Genomic DNA, 18,853 nt, shown 5'->3' on the forward strand with positions numbered 1-18,853 from the left:
TGGCTCCTCCCCTCCTCTACCCCACCTCCTAGGCCAGGCTCCTCCCCTCCTCTACCCCGCCTCCCAGGCTAGTTACTTTCAGTTTTTTTCCCCAAGCCAGGCAGGAGACAAGATAGAAGGAAGAGAAACCCATACAGAGACACATTCAACAAATATATGTGTGTGTGGTTGCTCAATAGAGAAACCATAAATGTAACATGTGTAAATACCCTCAACAGAGGAATTTTTAACTAAGTTCACTCAACGGAGTAACTATGAATGGTAATACCATGAAGCAGGCGCGGCAGGGAGGGATCCCTGTGGCCCCTGACGTCCTCGAAGAAAGAAATTTAACAGGTAAGACATAAATCTCAGTTTCTTCTGTGGCAGACGTCAGGGGCCACAGGGATAACAGTGGGACGTCCTAAAGCAGCCACCTAAGGGTGGGGATGCGCCTGGGCCGCAGCTAATACACTCCGGCCAAATGCCGAGTCTTGTGAGGCAAACGTATCAAACGCATAGAAGCGTAAGAAAGTATGAGGAGACGACCAAGTCGCCGCCGTGCAAAGTTGCTCTGCTGTCGCACCACCCCTAACAGCCCAAGACGCACCCACAGATCTCGTGGAATGAGCCCGGACCCCCATTGGAACCGGGAGGGAGGCACCCAAGTAAGCTTGTTTGATGACAGACCTCAGCCCCCGGGCAATAGTCTGCTTTGTAGCAGGCCAACCTCTCTTTTGAAATTCATAGAGGACAAAGAGAGAGTTAGATTTCCTAAGTGTTTTAGTACGGCACACATAGATGCGTAATGCACGCACCACATCCAGAAACCGCTGTTCAGGAGAAGCATCCGGCCTACGAAAGGCCGGTACCACTATCTCCTGGTTAATGTGAAACTTGAACACCACCTTGGGAAGGTGTGAAGGGACAGTTCGAAGAACTGCCCTATCAGGATGAAAAACCAGGAGAGGAGACTGACAGGACAGAGCCGACAAGTCAGAAACCCTCCTGGCAGAAGCAATGGCCAACAGAAAAACAGTTTTCCATGTAAGCCAAGATAGATCCACAGACCGCAAAGGTTCAAAAGGTGGGCCCTGTAGGGCCTTAAGAACCAGAGAAAGATCCCATGGAGCAACCGGTGGGACAAATGGAGGTTGGATTCGCAAGACCCCCTGCAAGAAAGTGCGGACGTCCTGCAACAACGCCAACCTCCTGTGAAATAGAATAGAAAAGGCTGATACCTGCACCTTCAGTGAAGACAGTCAGAGGCCAGCCTCTAAACCCTTCTGCAGAAAGGACAGAATCCGAGATAAACGATAGGTTTTTGGATTAAACTGCCGGGAACTACACCAGAAAAAGTAAGCCCGCCAGATGCGATGATAAGCACCAGCCGAAAAAGGCCTACGAGCCCTGAGCATAGTCTAAATCACCCGAGAATTAAAGCCTTTAGCTTTTAACAAGGCGGTCTCAATAGCCACCCCATTAAAGACAACCGCTGCAGATCAGGATGGAGGCACGGCCCTTGTGAGAGCAGATCCGGCCACAGAGGTAGACGGATTGGAGGGGCCACTGACAGGGCCTGCAGATCCGAGAACCAGATCCTCTGAGGCCAATGAGGGGCCACAGGAAACAACGTGCCCCCTTCTGCCTTCAACTTGCGAAGAACTCGGAGAAGGAGCGAAAATGGGGGAAAGGCATACATGAGAGCGAACGGCCACTGGGCTGACAGAGCGTCTACCATGCAAGCGCCTGGATCTCGAGACCTGGTACCGTACAGGGTGACCTGGTGATTGTGGCGTGATGCCATCAAATCCACCTCCGGTCTGCCCCACCGGTCCACCAACATCTGGAACGCTTTTGGATGGAGGGTCCATTCGCCAGCATCCAGAGTCTGACGACTCAAGAAGTCCGCCTCCCAATTGAGGAGCCCCGGAATGAAGATTGCCGACAATGCGGTGATCTTGTTCTCCGCCCACTGGAAGATACGAGAGGCTTCCACCATGGCTGCCCGACTCCGAGTGCCACTCTGGTGGTTGATATAAGCCACCGTCATCGCATTGTCCGACTGGACCTGCACCGGGTGACCTCGAAGCCAAGGCTCCGCCTGGCGGAGAGACAGTAAGACTGCACTCAGTTTGAGAATGTTGATGGACAACATGGATTCCCACGGAGTCCAAAGCCCCTGAAACAATTGTTGACATGTGACCGCTCCCCAACCTCGGAGACTGGCATCCGTGGTGAGGAGAGTCCACCTGTGAATCCAAAATGGCCTCCCTTCCATGAGGTTCTGATCTAGAAGCCACCATGACAGGGAGCTCTGTGCTGTCGGAGACAAGACAATCAGGTGTGATCGTATGTTGGAGTACATTCCCGACCATTTCCTGAGAATTTCCCGCTGTAGTGGGCGAGAGTGGAACTGTGCGTACTCTGCCATGTCGAAGGCCGAGACCATGGAGTCCAGGACCCTCATGCAGGCATGGATTGAGACACACCTGAGCGAGAGAAGATGCTGATTTACTGTGTCCAACAGGGCCCCTAGGTGAACCATGGATTGAGTGGGAATCATGGATGACTTGGGCCAATTGATAACCCAGCCGTGGTGTTCCAGGACCGCCACGACCTTGGTCAAGTGTGCCTGGAGAACCTGAGGCGACTGTGCCAGGATCAACAGATAGTCCAGGTATGGAAGAATCCGGACACCCTGGTTGCGAAGAGCACTGCCCATCACTGCCATGACCTTCGTAAACACTCGGGGAGCTGTGGCAAGGCCGAAGGTAGTGCCTGAAATTGAAAATGATGGTCCTGCAGCGCAAATCTCAGAAACCGCCAGTGTTCTTGTTTGATGGGTACATGCAGATACGCATCTTGTATGTCGAGGGATGCCATGTAGTCCCCTGGTTGCAACGCCAGAACAATGGTTTCCATCTTGAACTTCGGGACCCGATAGGAATTTGTTGAGCCTCTTTAGATTTAAAATGGGACGGAAGGTCCCATTGGGCTTCCGCACCAAGAAAAGGTGTAAAAACCTGTGCCTTGTTGCGACACCGGAATGGGGGCTATGACACCTGCGGACAGTAGTTTTTGTATGGCCTGTTCCAGAGCTACGCGCTTTTCAAAGTCCTTCGGAGAACTTGTTGAAAAGAACAAGCTTGGTGGTCGACGGCGAAAGGTTATAGAATAGCCTTTGGAGACTACATCTCGAACCCATGCATCTGTCGTGGATTTTAGCCACATGTCCGAAAACCGAAGCAGGCGACCCCCCACACTGGGATCCCCCAGGTGGAGCGCCGCCCCGTCATGCCGAGGGCTTATCCTCGGGTTTGTGGTCAGGGCGTCTGGTGGGTCAGGGACGTTTTCCCCTGGCTTTAGAGGGCTTTGCGGGTTGGGCCTGAGTCCTTGTGAACGAAAGGACTGGAATGCCAGTTGAGGATGTGGAGCAGGAGTCAATGGCAGGAAAGCCGCCTTTGAGGCAGCCACCGTGGCCACAATTTTGTCCAACTCTGAACAATAGAGAGCCCGCAAAAGGTAACGCCTCTAGAGTTTGTTTGGAATCAGCATCCGCTTTCCAAGAGCAAAGCCACAGAGATCGTCGTGCCGCCACTGCCGAGGCGGACGCTCGTGAGGTAAAAGTGGCTGCATCTAATGCAGACTCCCCCAAATATAGTGCAGTCTGATGCATGAGGTCAAGGATAGGAAACATGTCATCTACACTATCTCCCTCAGTAATAATATTACTGAGGAGAGAAATCCATTTTACCATGGCCTTCGCCACCCAGGCAGATGCCAGCGTAGGCCGCGCAACCGCCCCAGAAGTTGTAAACATGAGCTTAAGAAAGTTCTCCAACTTTCTGTCAGCGGGATCTTTTAGAGAGAGGCGGTTGGAATGGGTAAAGTATTGGAACGCACAATCTTAGCGATATTTGCATCCACTTAGGGAGCAGTCTCCCAGCGTACCCTATCCTCTGGAGGGAGCAGGTAAAAGGAATTAAACCGCTTAGGGAGCGGAAACTTCCTATTTGGTAACACCCAGGCCTCCCTAAGGACATCCTCTAGTTCAGAAGACTTAGGGAACACTGACAGAATCCGCTTGGGACACTTAAAAGATGGGACCACAGACTGAGACGGCTCAGAGGCATCATGTAAATTTAAAACGTCTCTAACCGCAATTACCAGGGCCCCCTACATCGACGCGTGCTGCGATGTCGCCTTTTGAGACTTCATCAGCATCTCCTTCAACCCTGTCGTCAACCAGTTGATCCTCCTCCTCATCAGTATCATCTGTATCAGTGTCCTGATGGGGGAGGGTAGAAGGAATCCCCCTGACCCGGGCCTTACGGCTTTTACCCTTTAAAGAGGTACGGATGCCCTGAACCGAGTCTGCCAAAGCACGCGCCCATGCAGGTTCTCCGGGGGGGGGGGGGGGCACCTGCAACGCATGCAGGACACAAATACAGGGGCCCATGTGTCGTCACCGCTCTCCTCTGACATTGTACAAGAGGCAGCTGATTGTAACATTTAACACAATATACTTTCTGACAGGCAGTGATAGTGTTAAGACAATATGAGACACAGCACACAATGCAAAATAAAAAACCTGGCACTGAGCTCCGCAAAGCACAAAGGCCGGCAGGAGCATAAATTACTGTAACCTGCAGCAGGCAGGCAGGAAGAGATCAGGGCTGGAAACACACGTGGGTATATCCTAGCTCCTGTCTCCGGGGGAGGGGCTGTGTGAGGAGAGGCTCCCTCCCCCTACTAGCAAATGGCCACCTGGGATTTAATGACTCATGCGGCGCCGGTAAAATGGCGGGGATCCGGCGCTTGCCGGGCGGCCCCGCATACCGACGTCGCTGCCCACACTCAAAGTCTCCCTGGTGGTCCAGCGGGACAGAGTGCACAACACGTATTAAAAGGCGGCGGTTCTGCCGCTTGCTAGTGCAGCCCGGCAATCCCCCTCGCCGGGCTGCTCAGCCGCAATTACAGACGGGGAGCGCATTACCTTTAAGTGGTCCCCGTCGCGGCTGCCTCTCCCCAGTGCTTCGGAGCCAGCCGACACCCCCGCTGTGGGAGCCACGTGGGAGGTGTGCGGCTGCCGGGTCCCGAGTGATGGAGCGCAGTGCAGGGGTCTAACAGACTCCAGTCAGTGTAAAAATAATAAGAAAAAAAATTTAAAACGAAGTTTAGGCTGCATTAAGCAGCCCCTTTCAAAAATGCGTGTTGGCTCCTGCCAGCACAATTAAAACTGAAAGTAACTAGCCTAGGAGGTGGGGTAGATGAGGGGAGGAGCCAGGGGCTGTCTCCAGACAGCCAGAAGTTTTTAACCTTTCTGGTGCTGGATTGGTCGTGACCTCACTCCTATACCCACTGTTATCCCTGTGGCCCCTGCTGTCTGCCGCAGAAGAAACATGTGTTAACAGCCTGGATGCTCCTGACCGCTCTACAGCACTGAAGCTGCATTACTGGTCAGATGCAGGGGCTGTGGGGTAGTTAAGGTACCAGTGGCACTGCTGGTACAGCTCCATCTAAGGCCCTGAAGAAATCTGTTAGTCAATGAGAGATTGGTACAAACACAATATAAAAAAATCACCAGTTTCTCACCTGACTTTTAAGCACCAGTTTTAGTGTGAATGAAATAAAGTTTGTGAAAAGCTGCTTCAACCATCCAGGGCTGCAAAAAACAAAACTTTTCTTATTTGTAGCCATAATAATGCATAAGTGATTGTTATTCCTTATAATACATAATGGACCGGATTTACATTGACTCGCTATTCTGCATAAAGCCGCTGCATAGCGGGTCATCTAACGCAGCGCGCCGGGTGAGCGAATGCCCGCCCCAGCCGATGCACCAACATCACCGCACGGGAATGTACAGGGGCGAAATCCATTGCTGGCCGTTGACCATCAAATTATTTTCCCCCTGTTCGCAAATATAAGTCAGTCTATAGACTGACCAACAGTATATTTGCGGTATCCGGCTCCAAGAGTGGGGCGGGCACAGCCACCCACTCCCGGCAGGCATCGGTCCGCCTGTGTACGCATGGGGACGCGCACCCACTGTTTATATGGGCATGCCCAGTATACGCTGGGGGTTCCCATGTGTCACCCCCCTGACCGCTTCCATCCGTACAAACCGCAAGCCCTGGCGGGAGCTGCAAGAATGAGCCGCGCTACATCTGTATGCAGAGTGACCCCGATGCAAATCATTACTGAATCGGGCCCAATATACTCAGCACTGATATTAGTAAGTGTATAAATACGGTCTTCTTACTCCTTGTTTCCGTGCAGGTGTAAGACCAGCTCATGAAACGTCAGGTAACAATCCGATGTGTCTGCCGCAACACGCTTATTCCCACAGGCTGTGAATACAAGATGTTAGTAGGTGAGACGACATTATGACCACATCTCCACTTCTGAAAACCTGCACTTTAGTACATATACCACGCAGAGAATCATAGGCGTGCGCGGCTCATTTTATTAGGTGGTGCACCGTCAAAGGGTGTGTCTAGCACCATCTATTGGGTGTGTCTAATACCGCCAATCAGGCGTGTCTACCATAATCTATTGGCACTCCCTACAATATACAAAGTCTCTCAGCCACACCATAATCTCCTGCCTATTTCAGTTTAATCTTCTAATTACTCTGTGTAACAGTACATGCAAATAAGGTCAAATACATATACAGTATGGATGACGCAGGTATGCAGTAATAGCACAATGGTCTAGTACAATAAACAATGCTAAACACACATAACTGAGGAGAGCAGAGAGGGGAGCAGAGAAAGCGTGGTGAAGAGAGCAGAGAGGGAGAAAAAGAGAAAGTGAGAAGAGAAAGGAAAGCGGGGAGAGAGAGGAGAGCATAGAGAGAGAGGAGAGAAGAGAGGGGAGCAGAGAGGAGAGCGTAGAGAGAGAGGAGAGAGAGCAGAGAGAGAGCGCAGAGAGGGGAGCAGAGAAAGCATGGTGAAGAGAGCAGAGAGGAGGGAGAAAAAGAGAAAGTGTGGAGAGAAAGGAAAGCGGGGAGAGAGAGGAGAGCATAGAGAGAGAGAGAGCGAGGAGCAAAGAGGAGAGCGCAGAGAGAGAGGAGAGAGAGAGCAGAGAGGGGAGCAGAGAAAGCATGGTGAAGAGAGCAGAGAGGAGGGAGAAAAAGAGAAAGTGAGGAGAGAAAGGAAAGCGGGGAGAGAGAGAGAGAGGAGAGCATAGAGAGAGAGCGAGGAAAGAAGAGAGGGGAGCAGAAAGGAGAGCGCAGAGAGGAGAGAGAGAGCAGAGAGAGATCGCAGAGAGGGGAGCAGAGAAAGCATAGAGAGAGAGAGGGGAGCAGAGAGGAGAGCGCAGAGAGAGAGCGCAGAGAGGGGAGCAGAGAAAGCATGGTGAAGAGAGCAGAGAGGAGGGAGAAACAGAGAAAGTGAGGAGAGAAAGGAAAGCGGGGAGAGAGAGAGAGAGGAGAGCATAGAGAGAGAGCGAGAAGCAGAGAGGAGAGCGCAGAGAGAGAGGAGAGAGAGAGCGCAGAGAGAGCAGAGAGGGGAGCAGAGAAAGTATGGTGAAGAGAGCAGAGAGGAGGGAGAAAAAGATAAAGTGAGGAGAGAAAGGAAAGCGGGGAGAGAGAGAGAGAAAAGCATAGAGAGAGAGAGCGAGGAGCAGAGAGGAGAGCGCAGAGAGAGGAGAGAGAGAGAGCGCAGAGAGAGCAGAGAGGGGAGCAGAGAAAGCATGGTGAAGAGAGCAGAGAGGAGGGAGAAAAAGAGAAAGTGAGGAGAGAAAGGAAAGCAGGGAGAGAGAGAGAGGAGAGCATAGAGAGAGAGAGAGCGAGGAAAGAAGAGAGGGGAGCAGAGAGGAGAGCGCAGAGAGAGAGGAGAGAGGGAGCAGAGAGAGAGCAGAGAGGGGAGCAGAGAAAGCATGGTGAAAAGAGCAGAGAGGAGGGAGAAAAAGAGAAAGTGAAGAGAGAAAGGAAAGCAGGGAGAGAGAGAGCCGCGAGGAGAGCATAGAGAGAGAGAGAGGTTAGAAGAGAGGAGAGGGGAGAGAGAGCGCAGAGAGGAGAGGGGAGAGAAAGAGGGTTAAGGTTAAGCACAGGTACTAACATGTTGTAATGAACCCCCAGACCCTCCCCCATTCACTTTCATAAAGGTACCTAAGGCTGAAGTGGAGTAGTGGACCTCCTGTCTCAGGGCCGTCCAGCAGCCGGACCTCCTCTCATCAACGCCGGGCTGCAGCGGTTCCTGTGCATCTGGAACAGTGGAGGAAGCGCTGGGCAGCAGCAGGGACTGAGGGAGCGCCAGGCTGTAGAGGGTCCCATGGAGAAAGCGCCGGGCAGCAGCCAGGATGGTGGCGGGAGCGCCGCACAGCAGCTGGAACGGTGGAGGCAGCACCAAGATGGCGTTCGCACAGGAAGCAATGTTATGCGATACGCACAATCATTTATGCGCATGTGCAGCCGCATTGTGCGAGCGGCCTTTGTGCATTCCCATGAAAATGCTGGGCGTACCCATGGAAATTCGCCCGTGATGCGGGAGGCCGGCAGCTGACGCCAGCGAATGTCAGCTGCCCGCCCGCTTCCCATACAGGGAGCCCAGAGAGTGTCTTAGATCTGCCAGCGCTAGAGAAATCACTCGATGGTCGGCGACCATCGAATGATTAGCGGTGCGTGTGGGCGTTCGTGTGGGCAGCGTTTAAATGACTCACAAAGCCTCAAAATTCACAGCTTTGCGAGTCAACCAGAATGACCCACATTATCCTTTAACACCTGTATTACCATTTGTTCTCATAGTATTGTGGCCACTTACTTAGTTTTGTGTTAACTTGTAAGTCAGTGGAGGAAAAGATTTCAAATTCAACCGATTGTCCAACCTTCATGCTACAAGTGAAACAGCAACGATTGTTATTAACATTAGACTTGTAGTAAGAGGAAATCTACCAAATACAGAACTCAGAGATGTCACTACAGTATGTTCTCTCCAAGCGTGTAACACACCCAGGTGTGTTCTCAGTGCTTTGTGTAGCCTTGTATTACTTATTGTGCACAGGGCCGGATTATAGTGGGGGCACACCCCATGGCCCCTCTCTATCTAGGGGCCCCCTGTGTTGTTGTTTTTTTTAGCTTGTGAGCATGGGATGGGGTAGTGCTGCAGCTTCACCTATCTGCCAATGTGACAATAATTAATGGTGCTGAGCATCAGGAGTCAAGGAACATTACTGGGAGTTGACTAAGTCCCATAACACTTTGCACAAGAGGTCAGAGGCTGAGAGGCTTGTGCTGAGCTCTGCTTGGTGGAGCTCATCATATGCTTCTCAGGCCCATGGAGGACAGCAGCAGCAGCTGCCTTGTCATGGGAGGGTTTTTAATCAGAGGCAGTGCTGAACTTGTAAGGTACAGAGGGACAAAAATTTTTTCATATTCATGTTAATCCCCCCCCCCCTGCAGTTGACCATTGACCAAGTTTATACTACTTTTACTCTGTGTTTTGACAGTGTAATATTCTCCCACTCAGTTTGCAGCCAGTAATGACAAGTAGGAGGGGGCCCCCTTTCAAAAGTGCCCCGGGCCCCCCGAAGGCTTAATCCAGCACTGATTGTGCATGTAGTTATTACTTGATACCTTTTAAAAAGCCCAATAAAGGTTCTGTCAGCTTCCACCAATCAGAGTGCTGGAGCTGTCCACCAATCACAGTACTGACAGCCATTCACTATTAGGGATAGCCATCGTTGCCATTGCCAAACTAAGCAATATGTGACCATCGATATTTTTACCTATCGATGGTCATCCATCGTGTTTGACTGATTGGCATGTGGGCCAATCAAAAAAACGGGGGTGGGGCTTCACGGGTGTCAGGGGCGGGGCTATGCTCCGTGCCCTGTCACTTTGGGAGAAAAAATAGCAAAACATTGTTTAGCTGTGCCATCGATGGAGGGAAACCATCTGGTCCTCTCCCATCGATGGCTAAAGTATTCAACATCGGCCATAAAACATCGATGATTTCAAATAATCGATGGTCGATGGCCATCCTTATTCACTATTTGGAAGCAAATGGAGAGATTGCACGGGAACACAGGGGGGGCATGGTATGCTTTTGTTTACATCTTTTCACATGAAAGGGTGTGGAGGGGCCCCAAATGCATTGCTTTGCCTGGGGCCTACAATGCTGTTAAGATGGCCATGGTGTAGGGAACAGTTACAGTATATGCAGACTATATTACAAAGCAAACAATCCAACTTACAACCACGACCCATATCCATAATTCAATATTCCTTTGAAGGACGCACTGACATTCTTAATCGTGATTTCAACAGCATCATCTTCTTTCAGTTCCACCTCACTGTTTTCTATTGACATATTGCTGATCTGGATACTGAAACACATTAATAAATACGTACAGGATATGAAACATGGACCTATATCTGAAAACAGACACAAACGATACCTGAATGTAACAATCTGAAGCCCTATACACACAAGGCCAGGGGTCATTCAAACTATTTTGCTCTGGGACCCGGTCAGACAATAAAAAAAAATGACATGACCCCAGCAGTTGAAGAAGATCATCACATCACACGTGTAGTCAGCAGACAACACATACATGGCAGCATTGTGGAGGCACAGAGTGATGGGAGGAGTCTAATATACCATAACCCATCACATCACATCACATGTGCAGTCAGCAGACAGCACATACATGGCAGCATTGTGGAGGCACAGAGTGATGGGAGGAGTCTGATATACCATAACCCATCACATCACAGGTGTAGTCAGCAGACAGCAGATACATGGCAGCATTGTGGGGGCACAGAGTGATGGGAGAAGCCTGATATACCATAACCCATCACATCACACGTGTAGTCAGCAGACAGCACATACATGGCAGCATTGTGGAGGCACAAAATGATGGGAGGAGTCTGATATACCATAACCCATCACATCACACGTGTAGTCAGCAGACAGCACATACATGGCTGCATTGTGGGGGCACAGAGTGATGGGAGGAGTCTGATATACCATAACCCATCACATCACACGTGCAGTCAGCAGACAGCACATACATGGCAGCATTGTGGGGGCACAGAGTGATGGGAGAAGCCTGATATACCATAACCCATCACATCACACGTGTAGTCAGCAGACAGCACATACATGGCAGCATTGTGGAGGCACAAAATGATGGGAGGAGTCTGATATACCATAACCCATCACATCACATGTGTAGTCAGCAGACAGCACATACAGTACATGGCAGCATTGTGGAGGCCCAGAGTGATGGGAGGAGTCTAATATACCATAACCCATCACATCACACGTGCAGTCAGCAGACAGCACATACATGGCAGCATTGTGGAGGCACAGAGTGATGGGAGGAGTCTAATATACCATAACCCATCACATCACATGTGTAGTCAGCAGACAGCACATACAGTACATGGCAGCATTGTGGAGGCCCAGAGTGATGGGAGGAGTATAATATACCATAACCCATCACATCACATGTGTAGGCAGCAGACAGCACATACATGGCAGCACTGTGGAGGCACAGAGTGATGGGAGGAGTCTGATATACCATAACCCATCACATGTGTAGTTAGCAGACAGCACATACATGGCAGCATTGTGGAGGCACAGAGTGATGGGAGGAGTCTGATATACCGTAACCCATCACATGTGTAGTCAGCAGACAGCGCATACATGGCAGCATTGTGGAGGCACAGAGTGATGGGAGGAGTCTAATATACCATAACCCATCACACCACATGTGTAGTCAGCAGACAGCACATACATGGCAGCATTGTGGAGGCACAGAGTGATGGGAGGAGTCTGATATACCATAACCCATCACATCACATGTGTAGTCAGCAGACAGCACATAAAGTACATGGCAGCATTGTGGAGGCCCAGAGTGATGGGAGGAGTATAATATACCATAACCCATCACATCACATGTGTAGGCAGCAGACAGCACATACATGGCAGCATTGTGGAGGCACAGAGTGATGGGAGGAGTCTAATATACCATAACCCATCACACCACATGTGTAGGCAGCAGACAGCACATACATGGCAGCATTGTGGAGGCACAGAGTGATGGGAGGAGTCTGATATACCATAACCCATCACATCACACGTGCAGTCAGCAGACAGCACATACACGGCAGCATTGTGGAGGCACAGAGTGATGGGAGGAGTCTGATATACCGTAACCCATCACATCACACGTGTAGTCAGCAGACAGCACATACATGGCAGCATTGTGGAGGCACAGAGTGATGGGAGGAGTCTGATATACCGTAACCCATCACATCACACGTGTAGTCAGCAGACAGCACTTACATGGCAGCATTGTGGAGGCACAGAGTGATGGGAGGAGTCTGATATACCATAACCCATCACATCACACGTGCAGTCAGCAGACAGCACATACACGGCAGCATTGTGGAGGCACAGAGTGATGGGAGGAGTCTAATATACCATAACCCATCACACCACATGTGTAGTCAGCAGACAGCACATACATGGCAGCATTGTGGGGGCACAGAGTGATGGGAGGAGTCTAATATACCATAACCCATCACATCACACGTGCAGTCAGCAGACAGCACTTACATGGCAGCATTGTGGAGGCACAGAGTGATGGGAGGAGTCTGATATACCATAACCCATCACATCACACGTGCAGTCAGCAGACAGCACATACATGGCAGCATTGTGGAGGCACAGAGTGATGGGAGGAGTCTAATATACCATAACCCATCACATCACACGTGCAGTCAGCAGACAGCACTTACATGGCAGCATTGTGGAGGCACAGAGTGATGGGAGGAGTCTGATATACCATAACCCATCACATCACACGTGCAGTCAGCAGACAGCACATACATGGCAGCATTGTGGAGCACAGAGTGATGGGAGGATTCTATAATAACAGACAACAGATTTTTCAGACTCCATGAATTACTGATTGAGATTAGAAAAGTCATTAACCTGATGGTCAGCAACATGGAGTCGCGACCCCATACTGAGAAGGTTGGGACCCATTTTGGGGTCAGGACCCACAGTTTGAGAACCGCTGCACTAGGCCATATAATGAGCTATATTTCTCATCTGTCCGATATATGGTTTATTATATCACCTAGTGTGTATACCTCGAATGACACGTGCTCCCGCAAGCCGTTAACAACCCCCTTTGTTGTCTGTGCTTGTACAGGCGAGGGAGCAATGCTGGAGATCGGCCCTTGTTTGCTCCCTCATCAGGACCGAAGGAACATATTGTGTGTTCGAAGGCTTTACCATCTTAGTTCAACAAATCAGTAACAGGACTGTCCATCTATGGGTCACATGATGAATACTTCCATGAAATTCATTAAAGTATTCACTGCAAAGTTCTGCAGAGTACAAGTGGTGTGCAGTGCGTTTCCACATGCTCAAGAAGTATTATATCTACAAAGGCTGCCTGTGCTCAGGCCACTTGGTGAAGCAGCAGAACCAGCCCAAAGCAGGTCTTCTACATGTGGCAGCTTCTGGGGACTCAAATGGATCCCACACATCTTGCTCTTGATGTTTGGGAACACACAAAGCCAGATCTGTACCAAGCTCCTGGATGTGTTAATGTGCTAGAAAATCCACTTTCTTGGAATTGCCGGCAGGTAAATTCAAGTGATGGAGAAGGTCACCATGAGTGTGAATTCTTGTAAGGAGCTTGGAAATAGCTCCCAGCCCTTATGTCAGGCAATGGTTGGCATTCCAGGTCCCAGTGATGGTGCGCTGCTGAATGAGTGGTACAGTAAGTACATGACCAGTCACAAAAAAAGCCACCGCCTGCTTGGCCCTGCTGCACTCATGTCAGAACTTCTGTGGTGGTGCACAATGGTCCACTGGTCTGACTGTTATTTGGTCTTGTAATAGAAATTCCAGAATTTATCCCCGATGATGATCTCCCAGGCAGACCTTGAATCTGCTGCAATCAAAGCTTGCCAGCATGTTTCAGAACCCAGTCACCCGAGCCTGCATCTGTTCCCAAATCAAGTGATGTGCAGAAACCTTGCTCAGACCAAGCTTTCATGGAGTATCAAGCAGCTGGAACGTGATAAATCGCCTATCTCCTTCTCTAACTCGGTGATGGTAGCAACGTTGGCCTTGGTGATGGCGGACACAGGTCTTCCAGGGACCATCTGCCACCCGTTCTGCAAACCACTCAAACACAGCAGTTCAGCATTGTGCTCCGTTCCCAGAAGCAGCTCACAGTTGGTCACAACCCTCCTGCTGTCACAGACCACTCTTGTAGTTGTAGAAGATCATGGCTCTCCAGTGGTCCCTCTATAACGAGTTCGTGAAGGAGGTGAACATGCTGCCTACTCGTATATACGGTTCGGTGCCCTGACATTACACAAGAACGTTACTCAGGGACTACAGTTCTCAAGCACATGGACTGTGTGTACTCTACCTATGCACTGCACCCAGAAACCTATTGCATAGTCCTCGTATATGTCAGCTATTTTAATATTGGCACCTAAAAATTGCTCCTGTAGTCACTGTGTTGAGACTTTCTAGCTGGAAGGCCCTAGCATTCAATGCCATGGTCAGTCGTACATAATGGAAACAAATTCTGGAGAACATTAAATAACTTTCCCTAGAGACACTAGAGCTGTAATCACTGGTCTGCAAATGCAGGTAGGCAGCAGGGACCTGTGGGAGGCACCATCGCTACCCTATGGCAGCTGCATGTGGCGTAAAAGCAGCGGTGTTACAAAGTGGTAATGCTTCCTGTGCCGCCCACCAACGTGTCCCCCGATCATCATGATTTCATACAAAGACTGGAGTGTGCCTGTCAGGTCCAGGTGCAAGGTGGCATTGCAGTAGCAATACTGGCTGCAGGGCCAGTGCAAGCTATGGAAAATCTTCAGCTTATAGCTCACTGCTCCTCCCACCACCACCACCAATACTGACTTTCCCTAACCTCTTGTGAAAATGTGGAGTTGGCATCGTACAATTTCAATACCCGCCATCTCCATTAAGTTTAACAAGGAAGCCTCTCAGAGTCATCCTTATTTTTGTTAAAAGGATAACAGATTCTGGAGCACCTAGATAGCTGTCTAAACGGTAAAGCTGGCTCTGACTGACTGCAGTGTGCCATTCCAGACATCCTTAGTTACAGACCTGCTTGCGGTGTGTAGCACTACCGCAGAGCTGCCCAGAGCCTGTGGAGCTGCAGTGCTTCTCAGGAGGCAGAGGATACGCCCTCTAGGTGTGACAGAGGTTTAGGGAGAGGGGTCAGTACAAGGTGCACTGTTGCCGGCTACGGTGCTGAGTAACAACCGCACTCCTAAAGAAGAATAAAGAAATGGCAATCCTCCGGCAGCCATTTCAGTGAATGTTTATCACTGGACTTAAGTCATACTTGCCTACTCTTATTGTTTCATCTCCAGGAGAAGCCCAGAGAAGTAACACGTCACCAAGCCCTGCCCCCATGCCACACAAACCCTGCGATTCATGGGTCCGCGGAGAGGGGGCGAGGTTTAAATTTATTGACAGTTTCTTATATAGCGCAGCAGATTCCGTTACAGTGTCTTATATAGCGCAGCAGATTCCGTTACAGTGTCTTCTATAGCGCAGCAGATTCCGTTACAGTGTCTTATATAGCGCAGCAGATTCCGTTACAGTGTCTTATATAGTGCAGCAGATTCCGTTACAGTGTCTTATATAGCACAGCAGATTCCGTTACAGTGTCTTATATAGCACAGCAGATTCCGTTACAGTGTCTTATATAGTGCAGCAGATTCCGTTACAGTGTCTTATATAGCGCAGCAGATTCTGTTACAGTGTCTTATATAGCGCAGCAGATTCCGTTACAGTGTCTTATATAGCGCAGCAGATTCCGTTACAGTGTCTTATATAGTGCAGCAGATTCCGTTACAGTGACTTATATAGCGCAGCAGATTCCGTTACAGCGTCTTATATAGCGCAGCAGATTCCGTTACAGTGTCTTATATAGTGCAGCAGATTCCGTTACATTGTCTTATATAGCGCAGCAGATTCTGTTACAGTGTCTTATATAGCGCAGTAGATTCCGTTACAGTGTCTTATATAGCGCAGCAGATTCCGTTACAGTGTCTTATATAGTGCAGCAGATTCTGTTACAGTTTCTTATATAGCGCAGCAGATTCCGTTACAGTGTCTTATATAGCGCAGCAGATTCCGTTACAGTGTCTTATATAGCGCAGCAGATTCCGTTACAGTGCCTTATATAGCGCAACAGATTCCGTTACAGTGTCTTATATAGCGCAGCAGATCCCGTTACAGTGTCTTATATAGCGCAGCAGATTCCGTTATAGTGTCTTATATAGCGCAGCAGATTCCGTTACAGTGTCTTATATAGCGCAGCAGATTCCATTACAGTGTCTTATATAGAGCAGCAGATTCTGTTACAGTTTCTTATATAGCGCAGCAGATTCCGTTACAGTGTCTTATATAGCGCAGCAGATTCCGTTACAGTGTCTTATATAGCGCAGCAGATTCCGTTAAGGTGCGTACACACGAGGGGAGATATATTGCTAGCAATATATTGCTTGCAATATATTGCTGAGCAATATATTGCTCAGTGTCTCTTTTTCATCAGCGACCAGAGATGGTCGCTAATGAAAAGGAACCTCTGCTGGGGGAGCCGCAGAGGTAATGCTGCGACCAGCGATTACAATGGGGCAGAAAACAAGAGCGCGCACCCGGCGATTTATTGCCGGGGCACACTTCCATCACTGGCAATATGGTCGCCTGCGACCATATTCCCAGCGATTATAGCCCCTATCGCCCCCGTGTGTACACAGCATTACAGTTTCTTATATAGCGCAGCAGATTCCGTTACAGTTTCTTATATAGCGCAGCAGATTCCGTTACAGTGTCTTATATAGTGCAGCCGATTCCGTTACAGTGTCTTATATAGCGCAGCAGATTCTGTTACAGCGTCTTATATAGCGCAGCAGATTCCGTTACAGCTTCATATATAGCGCAGCAGATTCCGTTACAGTGTCTTATATAGCGCAGCATATTCCGTTACAGCGTCTTATATAGCGCAGCAGATTCCGTTACAGTGTCTTATATAGCGCAGCATATTTCGTTACAGCGTCTTATATAGCGCAGCAGATTCCGTTACAGTGTCTTATATAGCGCAGCAGATTCCGTTACAATGTCTTATATAGTGCAGCAGATTCCGTTACAGTGTCTTATATAGCGCAGCAGATTCCGTTACAGTGTCTTATATAGCGCCGCAGATTCCGTTACAGTTTCTTATATAGCTCAGCAGATTCCGTTACAGCTTCTTATATAGCGCAGCAGATTCCGTTACAGCGTCTTATATAGTGCAGCAGATTCCGTTACAGTGTCTTATATAGCGCAGCAGATTCAGTTACAGTGTCTTATATAGCGCAGCAGATTCCGTTACAGTGTCTTATATAGCGCAGCAGATTCCATTACAGTGTCTTATATAGCGCAGCAAATTCCGTTACAGTGTCTTATATAGCGCAGCAGATTCCGTTACAGTGTCTTATATAGCGCAGCAGATACCATTACAGTGTCTTATATAGCGCAGCAGATTCCGTTACAGCGTCTTATATAGCGCAGCAGATTCCGTTACAGTGTCTTATATAGCGCAGCAGATCCCGTTACAGTGCCTTATATGGCGCAGCAGATTCCGTTACAGTGTCTTATATAGCGCAGCAGATTCCGTTAAGGTGCGTACACACGAGGGGAGATATATTGCTAGCAATATATTGCTTGCAATATATTGCTGAGCAATATATTGCTCAGTGTCTCCTTTTCATTAGCGACCAGAGATGGTCGCTAATGAAAAGGAACCTCTGCTGGGGGAGCCGCGGAGGTAATGCTGCGACCAGCGATTACAATGGGGCAGAAAACAGGAGCGCGCACCCGGCGATTTATTGCCGGGGCACACTTCCATCACTGGCAATATGGTCGCCTGCGACCATATTCCCAGCGATTATAGCCCCTATCGCCCCCGTGTGTACACAGCATTACAGTTTCTTATATAGCGCAGCAGATTCCGTTACAGTTTCTTATATAGCGCAGCAAATTCCGTTACAGTGTCTTATATAGCGCAGCAGATTCCGTTACAGTGTCTTATATAGCGCAGCAGATTCTGTTACAGCGTCTTATATAGCGCAGCAGATTCCGTTACAGCTTCATATATAGCGCAGCAGATTCCGTTACAGTGTCTTATATAGCGCAGCAGATTCAGTTACAGTGTCTTATATATAGCGCAGCAGATTCCGTTACAGTGTCTTATATAGCGCAGCAGATTCTGTTACAGAGTCTTATATAGCGCAGCAGATTCCGTTGCACTTTACAATTGGAAACAACAGGGATTAAACAAACTGGGTAGATACAAACCGACATGGAGCTAGGAGGGCCCTGCTCGCAAGCTTACAATCTATAGGGATAATAGGAGGGATACATAAGGATAGAATGGAAGTCCCATCACATTACAAGACAGTCCTGATGGGATGCAATGTTTAAATGTTCCTAATCGCGTAATTTTAGCCCCGCCCCTCTCCGCGGACCCGCAAATTCTGGTATTTGTGTCAACGGGGAAAGGGGTGAGGGGGCTCCGGGGTGTAAGTGGGAGACATGCCCACCTTCCCGGGGAGCCGGGAGGGGGGACCTAATTTTCAGGAGCCTCCCGGCCATTCCAGGAGGGTATATGACTTAGCTAATTATTATTTATATAGCGCTTCCCCTAGTCGGCCTCACAGTGCTGACACAGTGCGATATGAGCTCCTGCTGACATGTACATACATAACCAGTTTCATTGCCGGACTCCTCAGTGAGGATATCCTGGTCAGATTGTACAAAGACTGACTCATTAGAACTATCAGCTGCGTTAGGGAAAAGCTTGA

At 49.4% G+C, this 18,853-nt stretch overlaps 2 protein-coding genes across 5 annotated transcripts in view; both read right to left on the reverse strand.

The window, feature by feature from the left end:
- Nucleotides 1–18,853, reverse strand: part of CETP (cholesteryl ester transfer protein) — a 63,862-nt gene that overhangs the window by 32,129 nt on the left and 12,880 nt on the right. For 3 of the 4 annotated variants that reach the window (XM_083165099.1, XM_083165101.1, XM_083165102.1), the window contains 4 exons: nt 10,183–10,314; nt 8,751–8,821; nt 6,248–6,335; nt 5,578–5,647 (listed from right to left, as the gene is read on the reverse strand). In XM_083165099.1, coding sequence (XP_083021225.1) covers nt 5,578–5,647; nt 6,248–6,335; nt 8,751–8,821; nt 10,183–10,314 — 361 coding nt within the window. The remainder of the gene's footprint in view (nt 1–5,577; nt 5,648–6,247; nt 6,336–8,750; nt 8,822–10,182; nt 10,315–18,853) is intronic. The other variant, XM_083165100.1, reaches the window with a different exon arrangement.
- On the reverse strand, nt 43–4,373 carry LOC146045949 (uncharacterized). Its single transcript, XM_083165103.1, has 2 exons — nt 401–4,373; nt 43–306 (listed from the first exon to the last, which is right to left on the reverse strand). Exon 1 carries the CDS (start codon nt 2,711–2,713, stop codon nt 1,433–1,435), a length of 1,281 nt encoding a protein of 426 aa, XP_083021229.1. The 5' UTR covers nt 2,714–4,373; the 3' UTR covers nt 43–306; nt 401–1,432.

Source organism: Crinia signifera, chromosome 11 (assembly GCF_055691185.1).
Source record: "Crinia signifera chromosome 11, ASM5569118v1, whole genome shotgun sequence".
Classification (NCBI taxonomy): Eukaryota; Metazoa; Chordata; class Amphibia; order Anura; family Myobatrachidae; genus Crinia; species Crinia signifera.

Bases quoted from the DNA above. Each gene is read 5' to 3' on its own strand.
- LOC146045949 (XM_083165103.1), bottom strand. From the start codon at position 2,713: ATGGCAGTGATGGGCAGTGCTCTTCGCAACCAGGGTGTCCGGATTCTT.